The following is an 18304-nucleotide window of genomic DNA, read 5'->3' as shown; positions in this document are numbered from 1 at the left end:
GGAATAATCGATGTTGATGCAGTCAGATAAGCACAGGTTTGTCACTAGATCAGGTGTCAACATTTGTGTAATGACTGCTTGATTAGAGTAATTACTTGGTTGAAAGTGACTCCTTCCCGCCACACATTGTGTCCAACAGCCTCCTCTCACAGTCACTTCTGTGAGGAGGACTGTTAGGAGGACCCTTTCTTCATAGGCTGCCATAGGTACCGGAGGCAATTTCTGAGGGTTCTGTTGTTATGTTACTGTCCTCACTTCCTGTTCAGTTCTTTGTTACTATCTGCCACTCTCTTTACTAAAAGGATGCCCATCATTTCCATGTTTTATATAATTCTTGTGAGTTTTTAGTAACCCCTTAAGTTGCATTGCAAAATTTCTGGGCTAATCTGGACATGGTAATGTGCATCTGTAGTCTCGGCTACTGGGAAGGCTGATGTAGGAGGATTGTTGAGGCCAGGAGTTTGGGGTCAGCCTAGTCTCGACAGCAAGACCCCATTTCTTCCAAAAAAAAAAAAAAAGAAAGAAAAGAAGAAAAGCTTTTCTGTGACGACAGGTTCCTGTTGCATTATGACAGCAATTATTAATTTACACTGAACATACCTGTTACTGATATATTCCCAGTATTTACTAATACCTCTAGAAAAGAGAATACTCTCCAGGGGCATATGCTTTTTGTTACTTTAGTTGTCAGAGAAACAGATAGTAAATTTGGGGTGTTTTCTTGGATCTCAGATTAAACATTATCAAATACCATTTAAAATGATATTGAATGAGTCAGAAAACTCATTGTATTTTCCTGGGGATAGGGTATGTTGGGAAAACAGGTTTAGGGTAAAGTTAGGAGTGTGTGTACTTACTCTCTCAAAGGGAAGAGATTTGGGCCTGGGTTGAGGGAAATCTAAAGGGTCACTGCCAGTAAGGGAGACAGCCTTCTCAGGTCATTGTAAATCATGGTCCAAGCCTTCAAGCAGCCCTAGGTACTAGGCACTTCTCAGGGAAGCAGAAACTGTCAACCATGAGCTGGAGGTGTAACTCAGTGGTGGAATGCTTGCCTTGCACACATGAGGCCCTGCGTTAAATCTCTAGCACTGCACAATAAGACAAAACAAAGAAGAAATGGTTAACCATGACACCATCCATGATGGTCCAGATTAATTTTATAGGCAAGTTCAGACAAGTAGACCTAGGATGATTTTAGACATTCTGCACCCCATCTAAATGACTGGTAGGTGATGGTACTCTTAGATGGGAGGGAGAAAAAATACTTCATCACCCTATGAAGGGCTATTATTCAATAGTCTGAAGAGGAGAACATTTATTCCGAAGTGTCAAATTATAATCTGATTGACCAAAAATATCTGAAAGACTGATTGTTAGATCTCCTCCCCATGTTTTAGAGGGAGTGGGGAAAGAAGGAAGGCATTTGACATCTGGAGTTGTGGGGACACTGGACAGTTAATGATGCCCCTGATGGGTCTGAAGGGTGGTTACATGGAGGGAAGTCTGGGGATCCAGATGGTGAGCAGAATGCTTTGCCATCTTGCTGACTTGACAACTTTGCTGGGGAAGGACCGCCTTAAACTTCAGTGGGGTGGGGATGAATAGAAGGCATGCACTGAGCTATTTTAATCGTGCAGCTGCAGATGCCAGCAGCTCTACATGGTAGGGATTTGGAAAGTTCTATTTTTAAAAACATGATTGCCCTTGCTTAAATTAAGAAGCTGGGTCCCCATGAGTTGGTGCCAGTGTTAAGTTTGCCATGTAGTCCATATGATACTATTTTCTTATGTTACTTTTGCTGTTGATATTAAAGATTTTCCTTGCCCTTTCCCTACCTACACCCAATTCCAAAACAAAAAAGGAGATAGAAAAAATTTGGGAGGAACCTCTCTTTAGAAGTGGTATTTACTCTATTTGTCTCTGCCTAGAACCTTGCCACCTGCCTAATTTCTAGACTCTTCTTGTTGTCTTGTTTCTAAACCTACTGCTTTGTATTATGGTATATTCTTCTATGATTAAAAATATAGCTGCCTCTGTAAAATCACTTAACTAAGCTATTTCCCATATTCCATTAGAAGAAGTAAATTCAGGTTGTCCAGATGACAGGAAGCAATTATAATAAAGTGCAAGTGCTGTTGGAGCTCCATATTTATTCTTTGTCACCATTTTCAAAGAGTTATTTGGACATGTGCTGTAAGTGTGGCACTGTTCTCAGCATTACACATTTTTCCTGGGCTTGCTCAGGACTCTGCATAAGTTACACTTCTACAGTTTGCACTTTTCTTGTGTTTTATCATTAGAATGAAGTTAGAACTTTGTAGATTTGGTCACTTCAATAGGGCTAAGGTTGTGTAGGATATAAAAAATACAGTTAATTTCTGCTCTTTCTGGAGGAAAATTCTTAAAATACCCTTGTTTAGGCATTTGCAAATAAAAAAAATAAAAACCTAACTGTAGGTACATTGTTTACATATTTCTTAGATTCCCCTGATGACTCACTTAGAATCATCCAGATGTTCTTTGGGTTAATACTTTTGTTCCACTTAATTATGTTGCATTATTTTCTGAAATTAAAAGGGATTGTTTATTGAATTCTCCAGTGTTGTCTCCTTGGGTTGACTGCTGGCAATTTTAAATTAAAATCATTATTCTTCTTGATTCCCATAGTTAACACAGTTTAGCATTGTCTGAGTCTTCCCCTGGGTTGAACTAAAGAGCGTAACTTCCTGTGCTATAGTGTGTTTTGCCCAAGATTACTTTTCTTAAAACAAGACTATTGCTTTTTATTCAGGTCATTGTTTGAAAAACAGGCTTAAATATATCGGCCAAAACTTTGCCTGCATTTTCAACTGCCTTCTTTAAAGATCAGAAAGATCTTTCTACCTTTGGAGCTTTGTCAGTCCTTAGACTTGGTAAAATCTTAATCTTGATCTGTGGTATAAATTTGATTTTCCTTAATATTTCTTCTTTCCAGAAAAAAAAGAAACAGCCTTATAAAAATTCAGCCTCCACCTCTGAGATCAGAAAAAGGAAATTTAATTATATTTCTACCCTTTTTAATTTCTACTTCTCATCAGTATGTTCTTTTTGCTATGAAATAGAAACCCTGTGTGTCTCATTCTATGACCTCCAGTCTCTTTCCATCTAGATAGTTTCCATCTAAGCCACTTGACTTACCTTGCCTCTTCTACACTGGCTTTGCTTACAAGTACAGTTTAATATTTTCTTCTCTGACTTTTTAGGATTCTCTTAATGTTTAGGGTCTGGTAGACAATATCTTTTCCCTTTACCTGGAGTGGAGGTTTCACTGCTTTAGTGACCCTCCTAGCATTTATTAGGATAACTAAGGGAAACAGCCCTTTAGTAAACTTAGTAAGCCCTGAAATCAGCCTTAGTAAACTTTTAAAGACTTTCAACATTTGTCTCTTTTACCTTTTGCAGTTGCAGTTCTTTAGGATGAAAAAGAGACAGTTGGTCAGAAGGTAGAAGATGATAGAGAAGAGTATTGTGCCACAAGAAAGCAGAGAATGGGGCTTAACAAAAATTGTGAATGAACCACTGAGTCAAACGCTGGAGAAAGTTTTGGCAATTTTGAGTCATTAGCACATAAAGCAATCTTAGTGTGGCATAGATTATTCTTTTGAGATAATTAATGGGAGCAACAATCTGAGACACAAGACTAGTTTCCAGGGTGGACAATATCACGGAATGTGTTTGAATATCCTCAACTGGACCATATTTTTAAAGAGATGAGAAAGAGTAGAGAGTAGAAACTGGTCCCGTATGAGAGTAGGATTGAAACAGGGAGAGGAGGCAGGGAATTTTCAAAATCCACACATCAAAAGTTTTGTTCTCTTATGGAGACTCCTTAGAAAACTTGGAATGGAACCACCATTTGACCCAGCTATCCCACTCCTTGGCCTATACCCAAAGGACTTAAAATCAGCATATTACAGAGATACAGCCACATCAATGTTCATAGCTGCTCAGTTCACAATAGCCAGATTGTGGAACCAACCTAGATGTCCTTCAATTGAGGAATGGATAAAGAAAATGTGGTATATATATACAATGGAATATTACTCAGCCATAAAGAATGATAAAATTATGGCATTTGCAGGCAAATGGATGAAACTGGAGAATATCATGCTAAGTGAGATAAGCCAATCTCAAAAAACCAAAGGATGAATGATATCGCTAATAAGTGGATGATGACACATAATGGGGGGTGGGAGGGGTTGGTGTTAGGGTTAGAGTTAGGGTTAGGGAGCGGGGCAAGAATGGAGGAAGGAAGGACTGTATAGAGGGAAAAGAGGGGTGGGAGAGGTGGGGGAAAGGGAAAAAATAACAGAATGAATCAAACAACATTACCCTATGTAAATTTATGATTACACAAATGGTATGCCTTTACGCCATGTACGAACAGAGAAACAACATGTATCCCATTTGTTTACAATAATAAAAAAAAAAGTTTTGTTCTCTTAGTAAAGGGAGACAGTTTGTGATAGTGGAAATTTTTGAGTGAAAAAGGGAAATGTCATTTAGGGACATTTCTATCTACTTAATAAATGGAAGAGGAGGTCACCTGCTAAAGTGGAATTCAGATTGGGAGGCTTGGCACAATCTTTGCAAGGAGAGAAGTGAAAGAGGAATGCAAAGCTGACTGATGAGTGTGCTGGCTAAACCCTGGCGAAGTCACTCTGTGGCTTGAAGCCTTTCATCAGAATTGTTGGACCAGAAGCAAAGTACTTTTTTTCCCCTTGGTTTGCATTAATTTTGTGATTCACCCTGGAGCACAGTAGGAAAAATAGCTCAGGACAAATGAAATTATATCGATTGGCTTCATGTTATTTTCTTAACTTCTTTCTGAGCTTAGACTGGGGTCCTCCTTAACTGTGAGAGTCCAGTGCCATCAATAGTCAGGAGGTTAGGGTGTTTTTAACCCAAGTTGAACTTGACATTTATCCCAAGTGTAATTTTGTACTTCGTGTAAATGAGAGATGTAATCGCCCATGCGACATGGTCTGTCAGTTCTTGTCATTTTCTGCTCAGCATATGCCCTTTCTGACCCAGGTCCCTTTGGCTAAGGTGACTTCCTGTTCTGACCAAGTCGTCCCCTTACTGCCCAGGTGTCCCTTGTGCTTAAATGGTTTCTACCTTTGAAGACCTGGCTTAAACTTGACTTATTTCATAAAGGTGTCTAAATTGTAGCCATTCTCTCTCTTTCTCCAAATAGTGAATTCTGCTCAATTCAAATCTTTACCTTTTTTTAAAAATTAGAGCTTTATAGTTATACATAGTAGTTGGGTTTATCCAAACAAACTTCAGTCAATTCTTTATTTTCTTATTTCTCCCTATTTTCTTAGGTAGGCTTTAATTTTCTTGTAAGAAGGACTGTAAGAAGGACCATATCTTTTATTTATTTTTTGATCCATTCACCATAATCTAGTACCAATTATGTACTGTTTTAATTAAAAATGATCTTTATGGAATTGTTTATAATCATTTTTACATGGTTATTGCAATAGTTAATATTTAAAATATTTGCATTCCATTTGCTTTTTATAATGCTTCAGATGATAATTATTATAATTAAGTGTTTTTGGTGTTTCAGATTTTCTTAATAAGCTTTATTAATATAGTAATTTGAAATATTATTTATAATTGAAGTTTTATTTTCCTGTCTTCATTTTCATGGCTATGTACATGCTTGGGTGGCCCCAAGTCGTGACTCTTAAGGATGTCATGGTAACCTGGCAGAGAATCCGTGGGTTAAGTTGTTCTTTCTTCCCTTCCTGAGATGTGGTCAGCTGTTATGATATGCTTCTTCACTCTTGAGTTCATTATGGGTTATCTCTGATGACAAAATTTTATCTTTTATGCTCTGAATTTTTACTGTTCTTTTTCTAGAGACAACATAAAACTATGATATGTGTGAAATATACATATATACACACACACACACAAACATGTACATATATATACTAGCTTTATGTATAATAACTTTTATTTTTAAATACAGTTCCTTAATTATTAGTAATATCATTTGTCTTATAATTGGGTTCTTATTAGATGGTGGTAATTTGCATGACTTGTTCAAGCCAAGAAGCTTTTTATGTAGTAAAGAAAGCACAGAAGAAACATTTGACTGAATAATAAATTTATTAAAAACAATCACAAAGTATATTTATTGCAAAATAAATTATGAAGCTACCTATGGCATAAAATATATATTTTTGTTTATTTTAGGAATCAAACATTTTAAGTCCAGTGCAAGATGGAACAAAGAAACCTCAGATTGACAGCAATAAGAGCAATAACTATCGGATTGTAAAGGAGGTTAGCAAATTTACAATATCTTTATATGGGTTTATATTTGCATGACACATAATTATTGCTTACATATTATATTTACTTAATATTGCTGTTTGTCATATGTAATGCTTTCCTTCTTTTTTAAAGATTTTGATTAGGTTAAGTAAACTCTGTGTACAGAATAAAAAGTGTCGGAATCAACATCAGCGATTACTGAAAAACATGGGGGCTCATTCTGTGGTGTTAGATCTTCTGCAGATACCCTATGAAAAGGTTTGTCCTTAATTATCTTTTTTTTCTAATTTCGTATTTTGATACAAATTTAAATGTATAGCCGAGTGATAAAGAACTTTTCCTCCCTTAAGTATTTGAGAGTAAGTCCATATGTCTCCCTAGCCCCATCACCCACATCCTTGAGCCCTTTAGTGCATATTTCAAACAAAGACATGGTTCTGCATGACCACACTACAGCCTTCCAAATCAGGAAAGAGTATGTCATTTTACTGTCACTTCATCCCACACCCAATTCAAATTTTTCCTGTTGTCCTAGTAGTGTCCTATTTGACAAAAGGATCCACTTTAGAAACACATAGTTTTTGGTTGTCATGTCTATTTAAATTTCCTGGTGTTGGAACACTCATGTCATTGATACTTTTGCAGATAGCCACTTATCTTGAAGAATGTCCCCTAATTTGGGTCAATATTTATTTCCTCCTGTGATTAGACTCAGTAAAGCATCTTTGGCAAGAACATAGCTGAAAGATGCTGAGTTCTTCTCTTTGCTTGCTAGTCAGTGGCACATAGTTTTAATTGTCCCATTATCTCTAATTTCAAATCCCCAGTTCATGTTAGTTATTCTTTTTTGGTGCTATGTGTCCGTTCTTTAACAGGGAGAACCCTGTCCTCTCCCATTACTTTTTAATAGTTTTATATTTAACAGTACCCTGTATGTAACTGTCTTCCAGTATGCTGCTGGCACACCTCCATATGAATGCCCCTTACGCCAGTACCACTCATCTCTGATAGACCCAGTAAGGGGTCTTCTTTTCATCTTCCTTGGTGCCAGCAGGCCAGGCCAGACCTCTCTCTGTGTGGACACCCTCCTCACTTGGTCTTCCACTAGGTCATCTGCCTCTCCGCCATTTAGTTACTTTCTAATACGTAAATTTATAATAAATTTATAATTTCTAAGGTGGCATAATCCAACCTGTGGCAGAGAATGCAATTGAAGAGTGGTTGAAAGGCAACAAAAGATATTAAATCCTTCGTATTTGTTCTCCAAATTATTTTATCTGATATGTAACATAGACATTGGACACATGATTAATTCCCTTCTTCTAATAATATAACTGGAGAATTGAACCTTTTTTTACTCCTTTGTTTCTATGGGTTTATTCAGTTTTAATAACTGGATTATTTAGAAATAATAATAACAACAACAACAAAGTTACAGGAAGCATGAGCTGCAGCAGCTCTGGCCCCCCAGGATGCTCTTCTGTCCTGGCCAGCTTTTCAGTGGGAATTGGATGTTTCTGTGACCGAAGTGTCTTCATTGTCTTCTAACTATTCTTGAGTGACACAAGTCAAAGAAAGTGTTACAAGATTTTGAAGTAAAAATTTCTCATTTTTAAATTAAGGAATGGATTTATTTTTAGTCTTATTTATTAGTATAGTTGATTCATTCCTGTTTTAAATATGAGGAAATGAGTCTATTAAGGACTTTAGGCTGCTTACTTAGTTATAGACGGCATGAACGATAGCCCCTTAGGTTAGGAACAAGGAAGATATCAAACTCAGTTAATATAAGCTGCTACTCAAAACACAAATTCATTCTGAATTTTTAACAATGGCCACATGACAAAGGGGCCATCAACTATACACAAAATTATTGGATGATTTCAATAATGTCAAAAGACCACAGTTAAGAAGAGAACTTTGCCTTCTCTGTGAGATTTGAGACCTGTGTTTCTTACTGAGATTCTTATAAGCAAATGGTCATAGCACATCATAGAACTGTGGAAAATGACAGTGAAAAGGAAGGCAATTTAAGAGCACATGTGACAAAAAGGCGGGGAAAGAGGAGGGGAGAAAGCAAAGGGGAAGAAAAAGAAAGGGGGAGGGAGCGTCAGAGTGGCGCACTGATCGTGCCAAAACCCACTTCGATGTACAGCTGTAGTGCACTAACCAGAGCAGACAAGAAAACAGAAAGGAGAGAGGAGGAGGAGTGGAGTGGGAAGAAACAGGAAGTATGAGGAAGAGGAGAAACAGGGAAGAAGAAATGGAGCCAGGTACACAGACATGCTGGGAAAGGTGGGGGGACCTAAGGGAGGGAGAGAATTAGAGGGATTGGAGGTGACAGCTGAGAAGGGAAGGAAACAGAATGAGGGAAACAGAGAAGAAGGGAGGGCAGAGGAGGTGTGGGCAGGGTGGGGAGAAGGAGTTGTTCAGAGATGAGGAAAGGTAGTGAACATTCAGAAAGGCTGGGGGAAAGAAGGATGGGCTGTGAAACAAAGGGAAGGTCTAAGGACCAGAACCCAGTGGATATGAGGACAAAGAAAGAGAAGGTGAGGAATATCTAGAATACAGAGGAGTAGCAGGGGCAACTATGGGAGGTGTAGAAACATAAAGGGCACAAAGAAGAGCCACCGTGGAACAGGCAGAGACAAAAAAAAATGTCCCTGGGCAAAGGAACACATTTTTTTAAAAAAATAACTTTTATTTTTTAAAAGTTAATTTTTACTTTCCAGGAAACATAAAAAACATAAGTAAAGAACAAAATCATTTAGTCACAAGCAGTTTAGTCGGGACTGTCCTAGGTCCTGTGTGTACATACGAAACATCCCGTTCTGCGTGGTTGAGATCGTAGACCTCAACTGTGCTTTTCCACATCATGCATATTCACCAGTTCAAAATCCCAAGGCTACGTGAGTGATTTTTAAACCAAGAATATACTACACCAACTCAGTGTGTTAGAAAAAATGATAATTCTGCCTTTCTTGGGAACAAAAATTTCACCAAAGACAAGAATGGCAACAGGACTCCCTTAATGCTCAATTTAAAATGAGACATAAAGCAGCAGAGTACACCACAATAACATTCCTAGGAGAGTTCATTACCAGATTTCTACTACTAAAATATTAGCAAGAAAGCATTTTGTTCCTTGTGAATTAAAATATTCCAGCAGTACAGCCAGAAGATGCATACATCGGTGGCTCACATCAGATTAAATCCTTGAGCTCTTGCTCCCATCTTTCCCTGTATTCTTCTTGCTACCCCTCTGCTGCCAGCCCAGTGAGCAAGTCCTGATACGCACTGCCCAGAGGTAAAACAATTTCATGTCCAAGATGCATCTTTTCTATCAATTCTGATGAAAAGATATGTACAAGTTAGCTAATTCACTAGCTCTGCTTTTTATGATACACTGTCATCTCAGGACATCTAGAAAGCTTAGATATTGTGAAATAAAGTATGAACTTTGTGTATAATAAACACAAGTACTTTACCAAAAATGCACATAGAGATATATGACTGTAATATGAAACTGTCCTCCAGATACCCTTCCCCTTCCCCTTTTCTTCCTCTTCACCATTCCAGTGACTAAGTTTGGGATGACCCCTAGTTCCAAGAGATGGTTTGACAAAGGTCATTCCCAGAAGAAAGTTATTCCTAAAAACTACCAAAAAGACATTTGTGGTGGGATTGTTTTGCTACTTCTAACATTCTTTGGGCATTAGGACTTAACTTTTAATACCCAGCAATATTAACCAAAATATACATAAAACATTGACTAGACAAAACTAATCTAAGGGGCACAGAATGCTTCTCTCTGGATACTTTCTTCTTCCCCAACCCACCACCCAGTGAATAGTCAACACATAATAGTTCAAGAAGTCAAATTTACCAATTCCATTCACCAAAATGGCAGTCATTCTTATGTACTAACAAAAAATACTTAAAGGGCATTACTTTGTCCTCTATTTTTACCATATGTTGTGTATGTTTAGACATCTTGAAAGACTAGATGTTTCCAACAAGAACTTAAGTGTTTTGATGTGTATGTGATATAGATAATGAACAAACAAGTCCCAATTTTGCATCCTCTCATTTCTAGATGTTAAAGAGGTTTCTGGTATATGACAGAGTAGTTAGCAAAATTAGCACTTTGTGTCCACTTTGTGTTGAAATTCTTGGAAAGTCTGTTCTTCACAAATAACTTTTGGTTATGAATGTGTTCAACCATCTCTAAGCATTAATATGCCTGTACTTATCCACGCAACTGAAAGTAGAGAGAAGGAAGTGAGAAAGGAAAGCTTCAAGGACAAAATGGTCATATTAGAAGATAACTCAGATTATAACCATTGTTACATGTGCAATTTTATTTACCAGTGCTGTGTGCATAGTGGATAAGTTCTTACAGGAAATATTTAGTCCTTGTAGATATTTAAAAGTACTTGATATGTTTAGAAGTAGAAGTAGTAAAATAAAACTTTTTGTAAATATCTTGTAAAAACTGTTAGGAAATCTTGTGTTTGGAATTGTTAAACCATCTCTGAATAGTTACTGTCTATACTTGTTCATTAGGTTAAGGGAGGTGGGAGAAAAGAAGTGGCAAAGGTGTTGTTAGGGAGTGTGAGAAAATTTCAACTTACCCATTGGCTTTGATGTTTCATGCATTTCATTTAACTTTGCTGCCTTTTACATTTTGTGTATATACTGGTCAAAGAAAGCCTAATTTTATAATTTCTAGTTTATAGATAGATGTTAAAGAGGTTGCCAGTGTGTGACAAAAGTAGAGTTAGTAAACTAACACGTTTTGTGCACTTCATGTTAAAATTTATAGAAAAGTAGTCTTCTGAAGGAATATATTTTTGATAAAATTTGTACTCAGGTTTGTTTCCGTGTATCATGTGCTACTCTTTTAACTTACAGAATGATGAAAAGATGAATGAGGTAATGAATCTAGCCCATACCTTCCTGCAGAATTTCTGCAGAGGAAATCCACAGAATCAAATTCTTCTTCATAAACATCTGAATTTGTTCTTAACTCCTGGTGTAAGTATTTTAGTGACTCCTAATATTTATAGTAAAGTATGCATCAAATTAATTTTAGTAGCACTAATGAACAGAATTTTATTAATCTTTGTCACCTCATTTTTTTCCTTATCGGGATTCTCTCCCTAAAATTGATCTTATTATTATTTCCATTAAGGACTTTTTTAAGTAAATCAAAAAATTGCAAAAATTTTATATGCAAATGACAATTTCATTTTTTCATATATAGTTTAATGTTAGAACAATTATGTGGTACAACAAAGAACTAGCTTAATAATACCATAAAATGAAATACGGGTAACTCGAAGATAGAGTTAGCGCTAGTCTTTTAAACATGTTTAAGCAGATCTTAAGAAAGAACTGATTTTGAATAATAGATAATTAAATTAATGTCAAGAACACTGTTGCTGACATGTTGTACTTCTTGATAATAAGCTCCTGTCTCCAACTGAGTTCCTTTGTGAGCTGAATTTCTTTTAATGGTTAATGATCTCATTGCATTTCGTAGAATACTTGCACAGAAAATTCACTGGGGCTTCATATAAAATGTAAAACTGATCCCAAGCAGGAAAATTAGTCCAACTTTGTAGAATACAAAATTGATCTTGTCATTATTACAAAGTGTGTTCCCTGTTTAGCTCCTTGAAGCAGAAACCATGCGGTACATCTTCATGAACAATTATCATCTGTGCAATGAAATCAGCGAGCGGGTTGTGCAGCATTTTGTGCACTGCATTGAGACACATGGCCGCCACGTGGAGTACCTGAGGTTTTTGCAAACAATTGTAAAAGCAGATGGTAAATATGTGAAGAAATGCCAGGATATGGTAATGACAGAGGTGTGTTCTCAGTTTGCATTTTATCAGCTTCACCTGAATAATGTGCTCGAATATGTGTTTTCTGTTAATTTAGAGGAAGAAAAGAAAGCCAAACACCAATTTTGGAAAATTATTTCATCATGACTCCTGAAGCACAACTATATTTTGCTTTAGTCCAGTGAAGCAAAACATTACAACTTAAGTGTATGATTTTCTAAGAGTTTCCCCTTTTGATCCATAATGAATTTGGCTATGTTAAATAATGACTAAAGTCTTATGATTTCACAAGATTATTTAAAATTAAAATAGAAAATTTAGTATTTTTAAGTTTTCAATATTGCAACAAAGAGACAGAACTCTGGTTTTCTAGTACCTTTATTGCTCTGTTTCTGAAATGTAGAATGGGTGTTCTCTGTCATAATTTGCAAAGGCTTTGGAAGGAACCAATTGATAAAAACTACTTGTCAGTGCTTTATTATAGCAGGTGGAAACTTGCTACTTAGAATAACACAAGACTCTAAGAAAAATGAACGGGTAAAGTACTTAGTTTATTTTGCCCTTGATGTTTTGCACTGAGTGAAATTTACATAAAGCGTGAGTTACTCACTAGGAAACAAGTGTGAGACTTTGGGGAACTGGCAGCCCACAGAGCCCATCTGGGTAAATCACCACTCTGTGACTGAATGGTTCTCTCGTGGCCTTTCTGGATTAAGGCAGCTTCAAGTCATGGCTACCAAACACTTACATTGTAGACTATGTTGGTTTGGGGACAGTTTTGCAATTATATTCTTTCAAATTAGATATGGGAGATATTTTTGTATTGATTCAATGTGAGTCCCTCCTGCCATTTAGAAATCTTAAAATTAATTCAGTAAAAGCTTAGAATTTTTAAATGTAAATTATTGTTATTAAACCTTGTAAGGAACATTTTAAACTTGTAAAATTTACCTTTTTAAAAACTATATTTGTATTTACATTAGTTCTTCTTTAACGCCTAGAAATGTGTGGGAAGTAATTTGATTTGGATTCTGATCACCATTGAAAGAATTAGAATGAGAAAGTAACAAATATTTAAGCTGTTCCTATGGCATTTATCAAATGAAGTGTTTTTATGTGTGAGGAAGTATTTTTAATATTATGTTAATATTTAACAAATTTGTGATGTATACATTTTCTTTCAACAAAACTCACAGTAAACTAATTCATTGGCTTATCAATTTAAATATTATCAATTTAAATATGATAAATAAATTAAAAATTATTTATCTATAGTTCCCCACTAGAATACTCACATTGCAGTTAGAAAATTGGTACTGATAAGCAATAGATGATAATATTTTATGATATTGGACTGGGGATATAGCTCAGTTGGTAGAGTGCTGGGGATATAGCTCAGTTGGTAGAGTGCTTGCCTTGCAAGCACAAGGCCCTGAGTTCAATCCCCAGCACCACCAAAAAAAAAAAAAAAAAAATTATGATGTTTAAGCAGTAAAATTGCCACCTGCTGGAATTTTCCACTAAAATTATGTAATAAAATCTGAAGGAAAATTCATGTCCTGTAAGCCCCTATCTATTCATTTCTTTGTGTCTATTTTTTTAGTCTTCTCCTTATTTTGTCCTCCTCTGCTTTTACCTCTGTTTTCTACTGATTCCTTTCCAATAAACATGGAATTTTCCAGATTTTTGTAGGTTTATACTTGGTTTGATGTACTTGCTTACTAAGTCACTACTGAAGTGGTTGGGGATATGGCATACCGTTTAGTAAAAATTAGACTTAGTGATAGCCAGTGCTTTGGCAGTGGAGTCTTCTATTTAATGCAAAGGGAAATAAATTTATTCTTCTACAGGTTTTATTTCAGCGTCTTGCTCACTGAAGAACACCTTGCTGCTGTCCATGTTGTTTAATTCTTGCCATCTCTATTGCTCCCCTATGTCCCTGCCTCATTTTGGTGTCTATCGCAACTGATCACTTTGCACATGCTTACAAACTTTTCACCATTCTCCTTGGCATAATGATGTTTTTTCAGTTACCTATGTTTTTATAAAGAGATACATGTGTTCCTAGATAGATCAAGTCTTTGGAAATAAAATGCAGGAATGAAAATTTGGACTGCAATGGAGATTCTCTCATTATCATTTCAGTTGATAAATGGGGGTGAAGATGTGCTGATCTTTTACAATGATAGAGCATCATTTCCAATCCTTCTCCATATGATGTGTTCAGAGAGAGACCGAGGGGATGACAGTGGCCCCTTAGCCTACCATATCACCCTTGTGGAGTTGCTGGCAGCGTGCACAGAGGGGAAGAATGTCTACACTGAAATTAAGTGTAATTCCCTTCTGCCCTTGGACGACATAGTGAGGGTGGTGACCCATGATGACTGCATTCCTGAGGTAAGCCTGGCAGAAGCTCAGTGACTGTAGAACCATCATAAAGTTTTAAAGTATATCTAAATACCAGAAGTCTCCCATACTAATATTTATGAGATTGCATATTTAATTGAGAAACTGTAGTTAGCTGTGTAATTTGGGAAATTTAAAAGAGCATGAAAAGCTCTATTTTTTTTTTTTCAGTTATATAAGAAATTTTGAAGGAGCATCAAACTTTTTAAAGTATGGCCCCTATTAATTTACTGGAAGCTACTAAAGATGCCTCTTAAATTTTAAACATGGTAATCAGATCAAACAGAAAACTTTACCTGTAGCCTCTAGTATATTTTTGAGCATAAACAGGCATTTCACAAATGATTTATAATCATTGATTGGAGAGACTAGGCTAGTGCTGCAGGATCACATACTGGACATAGGTTTGCCTTGCTTTATGTAATAGAATCATTCTCAAAAATATGCATACCCAGTTGCTTTTTTTCACATATCCTCCTTCACCTCTTAGTTTGGCTTTGATGATGGGGAGGAAATTACCCAACAGAAGCTGGTTGTCTGCCAAAAGGATTCTATTAATGAGGCTTCCAGGAATGTACATCATAATAATTTCTTTCTTTTCTACTATTTTGGTATATTATTGAAAAATTTGTAAATGTGTAATATACTGAAAATGATATTAAACCAAACATTTTAAATCACAGTAACTTAAAAAGGTGTCAGGGGAGGTTAATGTCCCCAATTCTAAATAGTCTTCTGTCATGATGGACTTGAAAGAAAAATTTTGGAAATCCTGGAAGAATTGTTGACACCTCAATCCCAGGATACTTCATGCCATGATTTGTTTGAAACAGGATGGCAGAGAAAATACAGTGTAGTGAGGAAGTCCTTACAGTGGGTTCTGTCCTTATTTGAGTCCTGGTTTTGGCCATGCCTCTTCCCACATGGAGCTCCCCTGATGGTACCACCCTTACCTCTGTGTTTGTGTGAGTAACTCCCCTTCACCCTTCACAACCTGATCTGAGCCTTACATCTTCAGGGGCAAGTGTCCTGGCCTCCCTTAGTAGAGTCTATAAGAGACTATAATGTGAAATTTATCATTTGAATTTTATTAATTAATAAATATCTTTAACCCTCCTACTCTTTTCTGAGATTTTAAACTCCAAGAGAGTAATAGAGTTGTTTCTGTTCATTACATTGTCTGAGTAGGAACAACACTCAATACACATGTTTTGAATGAATGAACAAAATGAATTAAAGGATGAGTCAGAGTCCTGGATCAATTACTTTGTAGTGATATCACTGACTCAAACAAATTACTTAACTTTCCAATATTTTCAATTTCCACAATTTTAAGATAGAATAATTATAATACAAGCCTGATAGGATTGTTGGTGAATTGAATTAAATAAGATAATACATACAAAATGCCTAAGGTGTTTGGCACACAGTAAACACTGCATAAATATTAGCTGCTGTGAAGCCCGTGATGGCATGCTGACTGACTCAGATGTGTCCCTCCCTGTGACCATCCTCGACACACAAACCTGCTGTGGATGGCTTGTGTTAGACCCCAGTCAAGCAGAGAAAACCACTGAGAGTGTGCAAGCTGGCCCTGTGTTCCTGTGGTTCTAACACCAATTCTATGGATCCCCAAAATAATTTAATTGATTTTTTTGTGTATATATATTTTTCTTATAGATTTATAGCATTCATTAGATTTTTTACAATGAGAGAAACAAAGAAAAATAAAATAAAAAATGACTGCCCTGTGTGCTTTATAATGGTATATGTTGAGACATCCTAATCCTTCATGAGGAATTTTGCTGATTCTGAGGACTGTACTACATATCAAAATAATACTTTTTTTTCTTCTTGTTAACTTTGAGTCTTTTTTTTCAGGATCGGTAATGTAAGTTTTTTTTTTTTTCCTTTAATGTCAATGAAGTATTATTTTGTCAACATATTTAAACATTGTATTAGTACTTTTGGTTGCAGGTGACAGAGACCTAACTTAAACTAGGTAAAACAAGAAAAGGGATGTAAGGGAATTTTACTGGCTCTTGTACTTGGAAATTTGAAGGACTATTGTTCAGTTGGATGGAGAGGTTTAAACAATATCAGAATTCTTTCTTTTGTCCCTGATTCCTTTGTGTCTTTGCCTCATTCACTTCTGGACATACTTTTTCTCCATACACCTCTAGAAGAGTTTCTTGAAGTTAAGATTTAACATGTTTCACTTTAGTAAGAGAGAGAGAGAGAGAGAGAGAGACAGACCCCTGACTCCTAGAGTCTCCATGATAGGATGATAGGCTTGGTTTGCATTAAGTGCTCATTCTCACATCAATTCCTTGGCCTACAGACCTGAGTACTAGATCACATGTTCACCCCTGGATTGAAGTGTATTATCTTGGAAAAAGAAAGGAAAATGCTTTCTAGGTAGATAAACATGCAGTAATCTACTATAGGAACTAACACATTTTAACCTTTTGTAATTGATATTTGAAAGTGATCAATAAAGAAATGAACTTTTGTATTTGAAACTTATACAGGTTAAAATTGCTTATGTGAACTTTGTTAATCACTGCTATGTTGACACTGAAGTGGAAATGAAAGAAATCTACACAAGTAACCATATTTGGAAATTATTTGAGAACTTCTTGGTGGATATGGCAAGGGTAAGTTGCACTTTTCACCTTTAAGTATAGTTCATGTTTTAGTAAGGCTGGAAACATATATTTTGACTGAACAGAATTAAAACATCTGCAATTTCCATCAAATCTACTACCTTTTGATTCAGTCTCTTAAAGTCATGAAGTTGTGAATGTGTTTCACAAGATTTTAAGATTTAATGAGTTAATATCCACAAAATACCTATTACAGTATATGTAGCAGTAGTGTTCATTTTTTATCTTTATAATGATATTTTTCTGTTATTAAGTAGAATTTTAATAGCCTTTCTACACTGATCTGAGAAGACATTTGGCAGAGGTCAATTTATAATCAACTCTTACCTTGAGTACAATTAACACCACAGGTGGGGGAGGTTGCTAGGCCTTGACCTTCTCTTTCAGGCAGGTAGGCACTTGACCTGACTGCAGACTTATCATTAATCATTGTTGCTCATTCAGCCTTCCTTGGAAGCATGCCGAAATAAGTTAATCATGTGGTATTATCACTTATGTCAGCAAAACTAGACTCTGCTTTTGACTTGGAGTCTGTTTCCTCTTGTTTTTGTTTTGTTCCGTTTTGGTGCAGGAGTTAGGAAAGGACATGTGGAACTGGGTGGCATTTTCTAGATACTGCTCAGAATGTTTTTGCTATGTCATTACTAAGTAAGTGAATGAATAAAGAAAGGAAGGAGTGAATTTTCTTGATACATAGCACTGAATTCTCTTTAGTATGTTTTAGCCTTTCTTTTTGCAAAGTGAATTATTATAATATCCAGTGTCTATTATTTTAATTAAAAATTCTTCTCTAGTTTTCTTTTTAAAATAATGGGATATGAAGTGAAAATAAGGGTTTCAGTGGTAAAAATACTATATAGTTAACTCCTTAGACTTATTATGAGTTGCAATGACCTGTATTGGTCTCTCTGGCCTCTCTATTTTCCTGAGTGCTGGTAGCTTTATAGAGATCTCATATACATGTTTTTGGAAAAGTATTGGTGAAGCCCTTATTTCCACCATCTTATAGAATGGTATCTCACTGCCTCTCCACAACCCCTTGTGGAAGGA

At 36.1% G+C, this 18304-nt stretch overlaps 1 protein-coding gene across 3 annotated transcripts in view; it reads left to right on the top strand.

The window, feature by feature from the left end:
- Itpr2 (inositol 1,4,5-trisphosphate receptor type 2) overlaps positions 1–18304 on the top strand; it is a 462398-nt gene that overhangs the window by 206215 nt on the left and 237879 nt on the right. For all 3 annotated transcript variants that reach the window (XM_047550877.1, XM_047550878.1, XM_047550879.1), the window contains 6 exons: positions 6250–6339; positions 6463–6588; positions 11245–11367; positions 12006–12206; positions 14328–14579; positions 17120–17245. In XM_047550877.1, the coding sequence (XP_047406833.1) occupies positions 6250–6339; positions 6463–6588; positions 11245–11367; positions 12006–12206; positions 14328–14579; positions 17120–17245 (918 nt within the window). The remainder of the gene's footprint in view (positions 1–6249; positions 6340–6462; positions 6589–11244; positions 11368–12005; positions 12207–14327; positions 14580–17119; positions 17246–18304) is intronic.

This window comes from Sciurus carolinensis, chromosome 4, assembly GCF_902686445.1.
Source record: "Sciurus carolinensis chromosome 4, mSciCar1.2, whole genome shotgun sequence".
Classification (NCBI taxonomy): Eukaryota; Metazoa; Chordata; class Mammalia; order Rodentia; family Sciuridae; genus Sciurus; species Sciurus carolinensis.
The sequence above is the reverse complement of the archived record's forward strand: the minus strand, read 5'-3'. Positions and strand labels throughout refer to the sequence as shown.